The sequence below is a fragment of the Mus pahari genome, chromosome 9, assembly GCF_900095145.1.
Source record: "Mus pahari chromosome 9, PAHARI_EIJ_v1.1, whole genome shotgun sequence".
In the NCBI taxonomy this organism is placed as follows: domain Eukaryota; kingdom Metazoa; phylum Chordata; class Mammalia; order Rodentia; family Muridae; genus Mus; species Mus pahari.
Genome location: NC_034598.1, coordinates 86,286,079 through 86,301,694, shown reverse-complemented (window position 1 = coordinate 86,301,694; position 15,616 = coordinate 86,286,079). Strand labels below are relative to the sequence as shown.

Here is a 15,616-nt window from a genome sequence, read left to right as displayed (position 1 = left end):
TTCTTCTTCTTCTTCTTCTTCTTCTTCTTCTTCTTCTTCTTCTTCTTCTTCTTCTTCTTCTTCTTCTTCTTCTTTCTTTTTCCTGTTTTGCTTTTATTTTCTTTTTATTTTTTATTGGATATTTTATTTATTTAAGATGATGCCTTCTTAAAATTCCCTCATGGAGGGAATGGGGAGACTCACAAAGCTTGTAAAACCTGTAAGGTTCACAAGGCCCCTCCCTGTGGTTACACAACCAGTAAACAGTTCCCGAGGGAGAGGGCAATATGCAGCGGTGATGCTGTCCGTTAAGTTGGAAGAGTTAGGTGATATAGCTTTCATGAATCATTGCCCACACTGGGGCAAGGCTTTTCATGATGTAGCTCCTGATTTTCTCATGATGTTGTAGCTAACACCTTGTCATGCTCCTAGAAATAACCCCAGTGGATTCAATGGTTCACCAAGTCGGACTTGGACGGGATCTTTTCTTTGAGGACGTTGTCTTTGATGTCAACGTCTGATATCTGGGGGGGGGGGGTGAATGGAAATGTATTCCTTGGGGGGAAAAAATCATGCAGGAGCCTGAAATATCTTTCTACCCTGACAGAAGGGATGAGCCAGGGGTTCAGGACCATACCCGAGTTTGCCTCTCAAAGGTCTCCTTCAGCTGCAGGTGCTTCCCGGCTTTGCTGGCCAGATCCATCCATTTCCCCTTGAACCATTTGACAGTGGGTTTTCTAAGAAGATCTTCAGCCCTAACTTTGGCTACAAAGGTGATGTTTGCACCTAGAGAAAAAGCACAAAGGATTTAATCTGGGATTTAGAAGCTGCTATTTGTCTTGCATTTGGCTGAAAGGAGTTGATGCAGGTCTTCTCTGTACAGAGCAGGGCTTACGGGTTCACAATGGCACGATGGAGCACCAGGCTTCTGGGGGCAAGTATCCTTGACGTCTCAGGAAAGACCATCTGATCCACTTTGGAAGTGTGTGTGTGTGTGTGTGTGTGTGTGTGTGTGTGTGTGCATATATGTATGCATGTATGTCTGTCTCTATAATTTTTACTAAGTAATATATATAACATAAAATAATATATACTCAGTAACACACACACACACACACACACACACACAATTTCACTGAGAATTGAACCCTGAAGCTTGTGCATGCTAGACAACTGCTTGACTATAGCCCCAGTCCACTTGAAAATTTTGAATCAGAAAAGAAGGAATGAAGAAATGGGTGGAATGAAATCTTTATATGTGGACTTGCATTTATGTGGAATAAAAAAAAAGAAATACAGATCTGTATTATTCAAGAGGACAGGATGCCTGTAATTACAGGGTTGTGACTGTGGTAAACAGTGAAGTGACAATGGAGTCACTGATTAGGCCCTAGGGACATCAGAAGCACCTTGGCCAGTGGCCCAGTATCTCAGTATCTTACAAGAACATACAAGGAGCCAACATTTCTGCTTGTACACTAGGCTTGAGGAAGCTCCTCAGCTCTCTCCTATCTCTGTGCTCTGTTTATTTCCTTCACAGCATGTGACCATGTGGTTATCTGTTTGGTTAACTCCTGTCTATTCCTGTTTTTAGTCTATAATTTATGTGGATTCACATGGTATACTGTCTCTGGGACAACCTGATAGGTATGTAATGAACATTTCTGAATAAAAATTTCCACATCTGTAACATCTTTCTGGCCAGCTTCCCTTTTCTCACACTGAATAGCTCACCTAGTGCATGTACAGAGGTGTGGCCACCCCAAGCACCTTCTGGAGTGAGTCCTGTCTTGGTGACAGCAGACACCACTCTTAGAGTTCAGGGACAGGTTTCCTTACTTAATTCTCACTTTACACAAGAAGAAACTGAGGTGTAACGAGGCCAAATGTTCTGCCCCACTAGCAAGAAACAGAACCAACACATTAGACCCACTCAGGTTGGCTCTAGGGTCCAGATACTGAGCTTCTTTTTGCTAAGAATTACTACAATAACTACCAGCCATCTTCCAGGGTTATAAAATACATTGAATAGAATTTGTGTACAATAGACTATTGCTAAATCCTAACAAGGAATACTGATAGTACAACAGGTGTGCACCTCAGAAATGTTATGCTAATCAAAAGAATCCAAATGTAGCAGGCCATGTGCATAATTATTCCATTTGTATAAAATAAACAGGGTAGGTTTTCCTTGGTGGGGTAGTGCAGGGGCGGGGGGGGGGGAAGACTAGGATTAGGGAGTGGGGGAGGGAGTGTGGAGTAATGGGATGCTAGATCTCCTGGGGGTACTGAAAATATTTTGGGATGGCATGAATATGGAGAATGTTCTCATGGTTACAGAAGTCTCACATTAAAGTGACTTACTTTGTGATATGTGGAAACGGGGAGGATTCCAGGCCAATACTCACCAACTTTCACCGAACCAGTTTGAGGTTTTTCAACAAACAGGGTGGACAGCTGGGAGTTAGCATTCTGTTTGTCCTGCTCCTCCCCGCCAGCAGGTGACTCACCAAGGGACCATTCTGGAGAGGAAAGGAAGGCAAGGGTCATTTCAGGGCCAGGGGCTCCTCAGGCTCACTTACCTGTTTGCGGTTCTCCTTCATGCTGAGTCTTGGTCTTGTTCAATAAACCTAGATAAAATGACAGCATTCCCTTGTCCCCGCCAACCACCAGTGGAGAGGGTCAGATTCTCATTCTTACAGGAAGGGTCTTCCACGGGCAGACAAAGGAACATTTTCTAATTCCTGGAATAGTAAAACTTGGTAGGTACATTGTTCACTGTTCTTGGTATTCTCCCTGTTCCCCACTATCTAGACAGAGGCAGTGAAATTCACACAGCAATGGAGGTGTCACTCCTGATGGCTGACTCTAAGGCCAAATCCATACAACAGAATCTGGAGGAACCAAAGAGTGGGTCACTTTAGAGGTAAACTGCCCCTAGGTCAGAGAACCAAGCCTGGCTTCCCACTTCTAGGTTCCCTGCTGTGCTCAGTGGGAAATTACATAGAGGAGAGTAAGTTACAGGGTCATGACCTGCAGGGACAGATGTAAAGAACAATGAATGGAATTGCCCTGTAAGGAAGAAAAGTACAAAACCCAAACCAAACAAACCAAAAAGGAGAGAGAGAGGAGAAGAAACCGGTCGGAGCTTCCCCATAAAGAGAGACAAGCTGAAAGAGAAGCTTGTTTTGTGTTTTCTAGTCTGCAAGAAAATGCAAAGTCGACAGGGGCCAGCAGTTAACTCCAGTGGGGGAGTGTGGAGGGTAGGTAGCCGGGGGACTGTGGTGACATTCCTTCTAGGAGCCAAGTGCAGGCAGAGTTCCATTGTTGGAACTTGATAACTCAGGGGGAGGGGGGCAGCGGGGGACGCACATGTCAACAACTCCGTACTTGTTCATGGTTCACAAAAAGAAGGGAAGTCCACATTTAATCGTTTTAGTTTTTCCTGTGTCAGTCATGCTCAGCGCTAAGAATTCTTACTCATGATGAGGTTAAGCTAGGTAGTCACTTGCTTATGCATTCTTAATTCCCGAGCTAAGGTTAAAGTTGACTGTGTTTGTGATGCTATTGCTAGTAGTGAGTGGTGGTCATCTGTGTAAGGGATATAAAGACAAGACGTTTTCTTGGTGTGCCACCTCTATATGTGCAGTGCCCATGCCACTGACGGGTTCTTCAGCAGCCAGTGATGGGACCAGATTATTAAATGAATGAATGATCAAATAACTTTAGAATCATAGTTACAGCCCATAGTACGTGTTTGAAAATGTTTCTAACGATTATACTTACAACTATACACAAATGTAGATTATAACTTCCCACATCCCAGGAGTGGAAGACTGATCTCTGGTTATTTGCTGAATGTTAAAAATGACATTATGATATATCAAATATGTCTGTGGAATACGTGGCTGGATTCTTGAATGTTGTGCATTGTATCATGCAAAGTTAATTGTCTCTCAACATATTAGTTTTCTTACACAGGGAGGTGGGGGAATGTAACGAAAGGTTGCTGTAAATGCTACAAACTGAATAAAACAGGGATTAGAATCAACACAGCCCCAGGAAGGAGTCATTAGTGCTTGTATAAGCTCGGGGTCCCGGTGCCTTGTCGAGTCGTGCTTGCTCACCTGAATCTTTTCTCTCCAGGGCCCGACTACCCAAACCTGAAAGGAAAACATGATTTGGAAGATGCAGGAGAGGAGAGGAAGGAGGAAAGTGGGTGGCTGCAACCTTCTGGGGGCACCCCCCAAACCCTATCTCTTTGTGTTTTAGAGGAAAGAAACTACAAGTTGGCTTGCGTGGACTCCCAACTGTGAAAGACTCTGTTAAGAATCTGCCCTCTTTAAGACAATAATACAATTTTTAAAATATAAATAAGGGGGTATATAGATGAAAATGAATGATAAACATTTTCATCCCTAAAATCATCTTATCCAAGATTTTCTTTCTTTCTTTCTTTCTTTCTTTCTTTCTTTCTTTCTTTCTTTCTTTCTTTCTTTCTTTCTTTCTTTCTTTCTTTCTTTCTTTCTTTCTTTGTCTCTCTCTCTTTCTCCCTTTCTTCCTTCTCTCTCTTTCTCTATTCCTTCCTTCCTTCCTCCCTCTCTCTTTCTCCCTTCCTTCCCCTCTCTCTTTCTCTCCCTTCCTTCCTTCCTCCCTCCCTCCCTCCCTCCCCCTCCTTCCCTCTCTCCCTTCCTTCCTCTCTTTCTTCCTCTCTTTCTTCCTTCCTCTGTCTTTTTCTTCCTTCCTTCCTCCTTCCTTCCTTCCTTTCTTCCTTCCTTCCTTCCTTCCTTCCTTCCTTCCTTCCTTCCTTCCTTCCTCTCTTTCTTCCTTCCTTCTTCCTTTCTTCCTTCTCTCTCTCTCTCTCTCTCTCTCTCTCTCTCTTTCTTTCTTTCTTTCATTACAGTGTCACCATGTGACTCAGGCTGGTCTTGAACTCACTCTGTAGCCCATGCTGGTCTGGCCTTAAGATCCTCCTGGCTCAAGTCTTCCCAGTACTGGGATCACGGGTATGCACCACCACACCTGGCTAGAAAATTTTCCCTTTCAGGAGTTTCACACGGAAATCATCATTAAAGCCAATGTCTCCCCTCTTGCTCCCCCGAGTCTTTGCTGCTACCATAGGTCAATGAATTAATGAGTTCAGAGTTGGGCCGGGGAATCATCCTAACCTGGGGGCAGGGCACTCGGCGGAGAGACCTCATCTTCCTCTGAAACAAGAAAGGAGAGGAAAAGGTCAGGGAGGGAAGAGCTTCATCCAAGTAACCTGGGGAAGAGGCGTCTGGAAAAGAAGAGATAGGCTGCACAGAGCGTTTTCAACTGCAGAGTGAAGAACCATGGGAGACTTCGCACCTGCCTGTAACCCCAACCAAACAGAAGGAGAACACAAAAACCGGTGCGAGAGCTGGATAATTCAAATGAAAAACGTAGATTTTTTTTTTTTTTAAATGGAACTATGCCAGAGTTTTTGTGACTGTAAGTCAGTGGGAAAATTATGGAGGGGGTTTCCAAGTTGTTTTTTTTTTTTTTTATTTCATAGCTGAAATCAATGGCAGACGTTATTCATATATCATATTCATTTAGACCCTGACACACAAGCTTTTAGGGTCTATTTGAGAGCTTGTTTCCACCCAGCGAACCCCAGAGCTTCCAGTCTGTATGTAAGAAACCAAAATTCAAGTTGATGAATATAAATTAATCCATTTTATTAAGTTTAGTGATCTTCATCTTCATAACTTCACAGCCATTTCCCTAAGATTGTATTTGTCCTTCCAGTACTACGTGACTCAAAAATTACTCATGCAAATTTATAAATCCTCAAATGTGTTGTGTAGTACTTAAATGCTCAGAGGCACACTGAAGTGTGCCCCTCTCCAACATATCTGTATAGCAACATGCATGCTTTGCATGCTTAAAGAGGCAGCTGCTAGTATTGGAAGCTCTGACCCTTCCTTCCCAAAGCATGCAGGCTTGGGTTTGAATAAATAATATACATTGTACACTTTTCAAAATAGGACCTCAGAGGACCTTAGATGACCTCACACATAATATACAGAAGATCCACGCACACAGAATGTTTACTCCAAGCAGTTTAAAAATTACTGAAAAGGTGGGCTTTGGTGTGATCGACTCAAATATTTACAACAAATACTATTTTAGTGACTCTACATTACTTTCAACCAAGGATAAATCTTACAATTTCTTTAAACAAAATATTATAACATAGTCATAGAGACACCCTAGTGTTTATCACTTCAAAGCTCAGGAGGAGAGTCACCTGGGTATAAAACTTGGTCTTGCTCAGTGGAAGACTTTAAGTGATCGGAGAGGGTTGGAAAATGATGTACTGAACATTTACATTTTATTGTGTTGGTTTTTTTCATGTTCACTGGTACCCATGTGGAAGCCCTTGGTGAGTCCAGGTGCACCAGGAGTGGACATGAGACAATGCACCTCTTAAACTCTTTCCCCTCTGGAATTCTCTTCCCCAAATTCTCTTCCCCTGGAATACTCGTTAGCATTCCAAAAACTGCACATCGATAGCTACCTCTGAGCTATAAGAAGAGAGCTGGCCTGGAACTCACGAGCCTTTAGCTAGAAGGCCTTCTCCCTCAGCCTCCTGAGACCCGGGCTTACTAGTCCTCATCTCTATGATGGACCCTGGATGTTGAAAATCTGACCTTAAACTCTCAAATGCTGGTCTGGTTGAGCTCAATTGAATTGGGTGAAAAAGAAAACTTTAACTTTTATCTTACCTACCATGAAAGGCAGATTCTGTTGCTAGGAAGAAACTATGTGAACCTTTTAGGTTCTGTGACATTCAATGCCATTTATATGAGAGAATCAAAAAAAAAAAAAAGACAAAAGAAACACTGTAATATGGAAGTCACACTACCGTTCTCTCTCCTTGAAAGTGATGATCTTGATGAAAATTCCATTTCCTATTTGGTTTGCTAGAATACAACGTATTTGAAGATAGAATCTACGGGCAGCAGGCTGTGTCCCCTAGTTGCACAGAAGGGCAATCTAACAAAGCAGACCTTGATTAGCACTAGGTTATGGGAAAATAGCAGTTGTAGAGTTATGACAATGCTGGCTAGCCAACTGAAATTTCCCAGGAAGAGGTCAGAGGAGAGGATTCAATCACACTCACAACCTAGGGTCTCAGTGAGGTGCACATGAGTCCTCCGGGTTGTATGTAATCCTGCTGTCAATCACGGCCATCCCAGAGCCTGGAGGACACAGTTTCAACCTTTCAGGCTTTGTTGGGCATACAATTATTTCTACCAGGATGTCCTTGAACTCAAAGTGATCCACCTTGCTTTTGCCTCCCAAGTGCAGAGTTTGAAGGTGAGTGAGTGCCACTGTGCTAGGCTTCCTGGAGTTGACTATAAATTGCCTGTTAATATAAAAAGTCACGGGCAATGTAAACCTCCAAGAAATGTTGAGGCTTTAGAATGAAGATGGAAAGCATATAAAATATACATGGTTCATAACAGACATCAACTACATACTGATATGTCTTGTCTGATTTAGGCAAATTCATGAATGTTTCAAGTAGGGCAATCATGTCCAGAATCACAACAGCAACAATAAAATATTGGAAGACAGCAATAGCAGCTAACATTAATTCATCATATTTTAGGTCACTTGACTAACTTACACTGTTTAAAACATCATATACCTTTACATTTGATGCTTACAAAAAAAATCAGTATTCATCTTATCACAAATATGTATATTTAATACATTTTCCCCCTCCAAACCTATTAGGTCAATGTTATATCTTCTAATAGGTGAATTGGAAAATACAATGACGCTAGTTTCTTAGCAAAGTCCATTTTCGTGAAGCTATGGTATTAGATGCCTATGGTAATTTGAATAGGAGTGCTTGGTCCATAGGGAGTGGCATTATTAGGAGGTGTGGCCTTGCTGGAGTAGGTGTGGCCTTGCTGGAGGAAGTGTGTCAGTGTGGGGGTGGGTTTTGAAGTCTCATATTATGTTCAAGCTATCCCCAGTGTGGTACACAGTCTCCTTCAGCTGCCTGTGGATCAAGATATAGAACTCTCGGCTCCTCCAGCACCATGTCTGTTTGCAAGCTTCCAAGTTTCCCCACCATGATGATAATGGACTAAACCTCTGAAACTGTAAGCCAGCCCTAATTAAATGGTTTCCTTTATAAGGGCTGCTGTGTCTCTTCACAGCAATTAAACCATTACTAAAACAATATCTAAAGGTAAATTGCTTAAATACATTTAAACAAGTGAGTAAAAAGCATCGGGGTGTTGTTATTGTAGGCATAAAAAAACCCAAATGAAGAAAATGAGTTAATGGTTCTTTAAAGAAATTGCATCTGTCAGGAGAGTAGCTTGGAATATCTGCTGACTCATTTCCTCATGTGCCAGTCACAATCGTGCCAGAAGGAAAGACTTCTACTTAAGCTATTCCAGAGATTTATTTTTTTTATGACAGCTTAATGTTAATTCCTGGGAAAGGTAAATACATTTTTATTTTCTTTACAACTACAAAAAGCAAGCATTTTTCTGGAAAAAAAATCAAAAGGAACAGTAATTATTTTAACCAAGCTTCCTGTTTTATATGTGTGTGTAACACACACAAACTGAACTAATAGGATATTTAAAACATTTTTGGATATAGGGTCTTACTTCTTAGCCCTGGTTGGCCTGGAACCCAGTTTTCCTACTTCAGCCCCTCAAGTGCTAGGTTTATAGGTGTGCACCACTGTGATTAACTCAGGAACTCCTAATTCGTTTGAAGAAGTTGGCAGATATAGCTAACATCCCAGTTATAAGGTTAATGTGAAGACCAAGCAACTCTCCTTGACTACAAAAAAGGAATTTCTTTCCCCAGAAAAATTTGAAGTTGTCCCAGAATAATTTAGTCAAAATTAATCTTTTAAATTTTTTTCTTTGTTTTCAGTGTTATCTGTATGGATGATATGCCTGAACCTTGTGTAAGCAGTGCAGCAGGACAGCAAAATATTGTTAATAGGGATAGCCTTAGAACTTAATTATCGAATATATTTTAACTGTTCAGAGGATGAGAGGACATAGTAATAAAAGATAGCAGGGTAAGTTCAGAACTAATTTCCATATTTGGAAGCTTTGAGCAAGTTGTTCTGTATTACCCTTATCAACTGTCTGTCTGCAGCTTGCCCAGCAAGTGAGAAATAGGAATAAAACTTTATCCAAATGGACACTGTTGGTATGGTCAGTGGGCGAGCCAGTGTGGAAATTCAACTGTTGATTCACTCGGCAAGTACTTATTGGGAGGTTGTCATGTGAGCCTCCGTGACAGATGCCACCAGGAACGGAGATGAGGAGACCAAAGAGGTGTTAAGACACCGGGCCTGACCATCGAAAGGCAAGCAGCTGGTTAGGGAAAGGGGTCAACCATTAATACGTGACTAACTAGAGACAACCGTAAATGACGGAGGCAACGGGTCCAAGAAAAATCAGGAGGGAGACCAAAAGGTGGAAATGAGCCAGATGGTCAGGGGCAAGCTGTCAAATGACTGAAACCAGAGTTGGAGAGTTTAAAAAAAAAATGTTTTTAAAAGACCAAGAGTAGGATGGAGCAAATGGAGGAAGACTTGCTAGTTAACACTGGAGGGAGGTGTGCAGCGTGCAGTCCCTGTTAGCCTACAGGCTGTTCCTTGCTTATTGCTCGGTATTTTCTTTGAAATCTTCCTTGTCCTGGATGCAGATGGGCAGTAGTCAAAGAAGACGGAGAATAAAATCAAACCATTTCCTTGGCTTCCTCATTTAAGCATGAGTACCACTTTTTATAGGAAACCAACTTGCTTGCCAAGTGTGAAGAGTAACTCTTTAAAAACAAAAATAAAAACAAAGCAGGTAGTTTGTGAACCTGGGCATGTGACTGTAGGTAGTCACATCTTCAACTTCTATAAACACAAGAAGAAGAAAAGTGCTACGAAATGAAGAGATTCCATCATCTGGACTTATTCTTTTATTACACTTGTTTTCTGTAAAGGACTGTCTGGCAACTGGTTGCTTTTAGTTTAAAGAAAATGTATTTAAGCATACAAATAGAGGAGGATGAGCTTTGCAGGCTAAGGCTCAAGCCCAGGCTTTGTTTAAACCATGACAGCTTGCCTGTCTGGCATTACATCATCTGCTCTGTTGGTTCAACCTTACAGGTCAGTCCAAGCACCTTTCCAAATTAGGAAGCAGAGGTATACTCCGTTGGTCTTGTTGAGAATAATGTTACAGTAACTTCAGCCAGGACGTTCAAATCGCCTTGAACACATATCATGGAAAGATTTCCAGGAGTTTGCACTGTCTGCATTCTGTAAGAAAATAGCCTTGAATTATGGCCAGGTAGCCAGGATTAGCATCCATGGTACTGTCCATGGGCACTCCTGAAGGTCAGGACGAAGTGCAATGTGCTAACACTGTGGGTTCATTTACAAGAGAGTAAGTTCAAATTATCTGAAGAGAAGCCAGTGTACTGAAAGAAAGGAAGATGTTGCTAATGCGTAGGAAACAAATACACAATTAACAAGCTTTGAGGTGCGTTCAGGAAAGAAAAGATTCTTATTGTACTCAGAAAACAATCATTCTGAAATTTAAACCATATTCTTCATTACTCAAATAAATGTTAACAAAAAAATGATGATGCAAACGTATAAAAGTGCCCATCAATTTCCAAGAAAATTTCTCTCCATGGGAAGCTATTACTCCTTAGTCTGAAAGAGATGACCCGCGATGACGACTTCAGCCACAGGGAATCAGAGAAATACACGTTAACGACTATTTCCTTTCCAAAACTGTACTATCTCCTCAGAGTGCAGAACTCGTGGGTCAATATCACGCCGATAAGTGCATGTTCAATTCAGTAAGCAGCTGCACGATGTCGATTGAGTGTTTGAAATGTCGGGTGTCTAAAATCAGCATACCTCCAGGAGTATGCACTCAAGAGTCGTTAAGTCTTCACGGTTGCCAGTGAAACCTGAACTAGTTCACGTAGGACTCAAAGCCCGGCAAGCCTCTTTGAAACATCTAGATAAATCAGCTGATTTTCGCAACCAAAACAAACCAGGATCAAACGGCTTTTCTCTGATGTTCAGTGGGACTCAGAAATGACCAACTCACCAAGCGCTGGCTTCTCCCTGACTGGATGTGACATTGTTTTGTGGTGACTTTCCTTTGTTTGGAAACGTGTGTGACAGCCACACACCAGAGCATCATTTGGTTATGCTGACTGGATCTTGCAAACGAGAAGAACGGGAAACCACACAGATGAAAGCTAATGTGGAGGAAATGTCGTGGGTCACATGGCGTCCCCGGAAGGACCCCTTCCTGTTCTGGCTTTGATGAATTCAGTCTAGCTCTCCCTCCCTCCCACTCACCTTTTGCTGGAGCGGTTCCCGCCTCTTTCTCTTTATTTGGTTCTGTGTGGAAAGTACAAGCACATCTTTAAAAGTGTCTTACAGCACTTGATTAGGTGATGAGTGGAGGGAGAGGGAGAGAATAAATGATTATGTTAATGATGCTACAGAGTCATTACGCTGCATATTAATTGGGAGTTTGGGAATTGTAGTTCAGACTCTAACCTTTAATCAAACCAGTTAATAAATGTGATCGTTTTAAATGTCTATGCAAAACCATGCAATACACATTTTGTTAAAAATACACTTAACCCAGGACCAGGTGTGGCAGCACACTCTTTTAATCCCAGCACCCAGAAGTCGGAGGTAGGGGATCTCTGTGAGTTCAAGGATAGTCTGCTCTACAAACTGCAAACTTTAGGAGAGCCAGGGCTACAGAGTCCCTGTCTCCCACCAAAGAAAGAAACGAAAGAAACAAAACAAAACAAGACAAAACAAAACCACACACACACAGCTGACTCTACCAGGTCCGTATACCCTGAAGGTCACTTCGTTTTAGGGGTCAGTCAGGGACATTTTAAGGAACATTGACCCATGTAAAGGGTCCCAATACCTTAGCTTCTGGCTGTTACAACGAGGTATAAAACAGTTGTGAGATGTTTGCAGTTTCAATTTTTTTTTAAAATTTATTTATTTATTTATTTATTTTTGTGGGCACAGGGATCTTCTGGATTGGGTTGGGTGGTAATAAATGTGTTATGAGGGCAGTGAGGTCAGATCTGGTCAGTTGATGTCATCTGCCTTGTATTTCTTTCTGTTCAGAATCACATGAGTTTGGAGATAAGAAGGTAGAGTGTGTAAGGAAATAATTGTTAGGGCTGGAGGGATGGCTCAGCAGACCTTGCTGTTCAAACAAACATGAGGGCCTGCGCTTGGATCCCAGCACCTATGTCAGGTGGCCGACATCGCCCGTAACTGTGTCCCTCCTCTGGCCTCTGCCGCACCCAGATACATGTACATGTACATTCACACAGATACCCACATACAAATACATCTGTAAACATTAAAGTGGGCTGGAGAGATGGCTCAGCCGGTAAGAGCACTGACTGCTCTTCCAAAAGTCCTGAGTTCAAATCCCAGCAACCACATGGTGGCTCACAACCACTCATAATGAGATCTGACACCTTCTCCTGGTACATCTGAAGTCAGCTACAGTGTACTTATGTACAATAATAAAGAAATCTTTGGCCCGGAGCAAGCAGGGACTGAGAGAACAGGGCTGACTGGAGCGACCAGAGGTCCTAAAATTCAATTCCCAACAACCACATGAAAGTTCACAACCATTTGTACAGCTACAATGTACTCACATACATAAAATAAATAAATAAATCTTTAAAAAAAATTAAAGTACCACGGCTTCTATGATGAAATGTTTTCTATGCTTTGATTGTTGGTGGTGGTGGTGGAGGTGGTGGTCGTGTGTGTGTGTGTGTGTGTGTGTGTGTGTGTGTGTGTGTGTTTTATTTTGAGGAGTAGTTTGCAAGGGTGAAGGGTGGATATGAGGGGATAGGGAGATGAGCGGGACTGGGGTGTATGATGAGAAACGCATAAAGAATCATTTAAAGTTAAAAAATTAAAAAGGTAAGACATAAATCATTAAAGTAACTGTTTTAACCATAGCTGGGCATGGTGGGCAATGTGTGCCACACGGTAATTCTATTGAACCAAAAGGGCATGAGTTCAAGACTAGCCTGAGATACAGGAGACCCTGTTTCAAACAAACAAGCAAAAACCAGAAAACCAAACAAAAACCATTAAATACCGTGACAAGCATGAGTTCTTTTCTCCATGCCCTGTCTGTCTGTCTGTCTGTCTGTCTGTCTGTCTGTCTGTCTGTCTGTCAGTCTGTCTCCATAGCTAGTGAGCCAGATCTTAGCTGAGGACTATCTCAGTGGAGTTTGAGGGGAGGCATTTTAGCTATGGTAGCTCAATAGTGTATAATAAATACGAAATATGGCACTATAAAAGAAACATAATTTATAGTGGCCTAGCACAATATCTGACCTCTAGCAGAAGGGAAAGGCTTATATTTCATGGCCTCTGGGTTCTCAGTGTGCTCAGGACGGGCCAAAGCAAGCTTTACATACAAGAAATAAACAGCACGGAAGAAGAAGAAGGAGATCCTAAGAAAAATGTCACAAGTCTCCAGAGGCTTCAAGATGGACATCTGAAAACGGGAGCTTGCCCATTTGACCTCCTAGGGGCACCGAGCCCAGTTCAGTCACTTGGAAAGCCAGCAGTATTCCTTGCTGCTTAAGGTTTTCAGTTAGGCTGGTGTTCCTAGCTAGACAAAGAGTCTTCTATGAGCTGCTTGAGTCTCCAATCTGCCCTCTGACAAACTATCTCCAGGACGGAAAGGCTGAATAATCCTCTCATAAATTTCTAGCAGAGAGAGAGAGAGAGAGAGAGAGAGAGAGAGAGAGAGAGAGAGAGAGAAAGAGAGAGATGCGGTAGGGGGAGGGGGACTAGAAAATGAAGCCTTATTCAGTTCTACTTTGACTTGAGCAGAACTTGTCAGCAGTGGCCTCCCACGGCCTGGCTCCACACCACACTGCCAATTCCAGTAACCCGCAGCGTGCTGCACGGACAGGCGCACACAAGCCAGTGTAGTCACTGACGCTGACTGTCGGCTCATTGTTCTGCGGGCGGTGTTTTATTTTCAATTTGACTGCAAACCAGCAATACAGGAAACTGCTATTTCTATTTAGAACTCCATGCTGTGTCTGGTACAGCGAGTCTCTCGGCTTTCAAGGGCTTGGAAGAGAGCCCTGTATCCTTCTCGGGGTGAGGGTGCCATCTGGAGTTGTGCATGTGGTAAAGGCTCAGCGAGCGGCTCCTCAGATGCCTCTTTAAGGAGGAAGGGTGGTTTCAAAGAGGTGGTTGCTGTTGTTGTTGTGATTTTAATTTGTTTTTCTGGCCTGGCCGGCTGGCTTGTGGGACAGTGCACATGATTTTTGATTTCTTTCATCTTGGCAGGAGCAGACACACCAAAGATTCCCAAGGGCCAACCATATCAGTTGGGTTGGCTCATCGTCCTCTTGGCCCCAATCTCTCTACCTTAAGCCACCGGTCTCCTCCTACTTGTACTGCAGACTTTGTATGCTTGTGGCTGCGTGTAGCCCTATCAAGAATTTGACTGGATACTTTTAATTACTTTATTCACACACACCCCCCCCCCCCGCCCAATCTGGTAGGCAAGAGAATACTAACAACTCAATAAATTGGATCCCACGATGTGCCGCAGGGATCCCAAACCTTTCTGAAAACTTCCTTAACAGTTCCTGAAGGTGTCTGATGGTGACATAGACCAAGTTGAGAAGCTGCTGAGCTTCAGGCTGAAATGGGATCCATTTTCCATCGTGACAGGAAACATGGTAACTTTGTCTTTTACTAAACCGGGGAGAGCTTCATCAAGGTTTTGCCTTAACCAATATGAAACGTGAAGCCAGCAGCAACTCTTACGTTAACAGAGGGACTTGGAAGTGATCCCATGATGCATAGGAAGTGCTGTTCAAATTGGGTTAACACACTGTGGATTATTTTTGTTATCAACGGATCACACCTGTCATCATCCGCAGTAGAAAATAGGTTAAAGCTCACAGCATCCACGGAGACCAAAGCATGCTGGGATGGACTTCAGCATCTGCAGCTCAAATACACGAGGCGATGGCTTAACTTACCTTCTGGGGGAGGGGCTGGGGCGGACACTTCATTTTCTAGAAAGGAAAAGAACGATGGAAGCATTAGACTCACTTCTCATAAGTAACGGGGCTCCACCCGCGCTGCCATCTTCCCGTGTGCTTGCCGACAGAGGATCGGCGTGGCGTCAGGCAGCCCAGGCACACTGCCTTGTGTCTTGTGTGGCAGGAGCCAAGGACCCAAACAGCCTCTACCCCTAGGTGAGGTAGTGTGATGCTGGAGGGAGCAGAGGTGAGATGAAGATCCAGGCTATGCTCGCAGTTTATTCATCCAAGACCGGAAGGGGCGGAACAAGCCTGTAATCCCAGCCCTTTCCGGGTAGAGGCAGGAGAAGCGGGGCTCACTGTCACCTTGGTCTATCCCCTGAGTTCCAGGACAACTAGGACTATCAAAAGTTCTGTTTCGCCGGGCGCGGTGGCGCACGCCTTTAATCCCAGCACTCGGGAGGCAGAGGCAGGTGGATTTCTGAGTTCGAGGCCAGCCTGGTCTACAAAGTGAGTTCCAGGACAG

The 15,616-nt window shown here is 43.2% G+C and overlaps 1 protein-coding gene across 2 annotated transcripts in view; it reads right to left on the bottom strand.

Moving 5' to 3' along the window:
* The window catches only part of Mybpc1 (myosin binding protein C, slow type), an 85,919-nt gene that overhangs the window by 50,837 nt on the left and 19,466 nt on the right, over nucleotides 1-15,616 (bottom strand). For both annotated transcript variants that reach the window (XM_029542389.1, XM_029542390.1), the window contains exons 2-7: nucleotides 15,088-15,123; nucleotides 11,369-11,410; nucleotides 5,148-5,186; nucleotides 4,107-4,142; nucleotides 2,388-2,501; nucleotides 617-765 (exon numbers count right to left, since the gene is read on the bottom strand). In XM_029542389.1, the coding sequence (XP_029398249.1) occupies nucleotides 617-765; nucleotides 2,388-2,501; nucleotides 4,107-4,142; nucleotides 5,148-5,186; nucleotides 11,369-11,410; nucleotides 15,088-15,123 (416 nt within the window). The remainder of the gene's footprint in view (nucleotides 1-616; nucleotides 766-2,387; nucleotides 2,502-4,106; nucleotides 4,143-5,147; nucleotides 5,187-11,368; nucleotides 11,411-15,087; nucleotides 15,124-15,616) is intronic.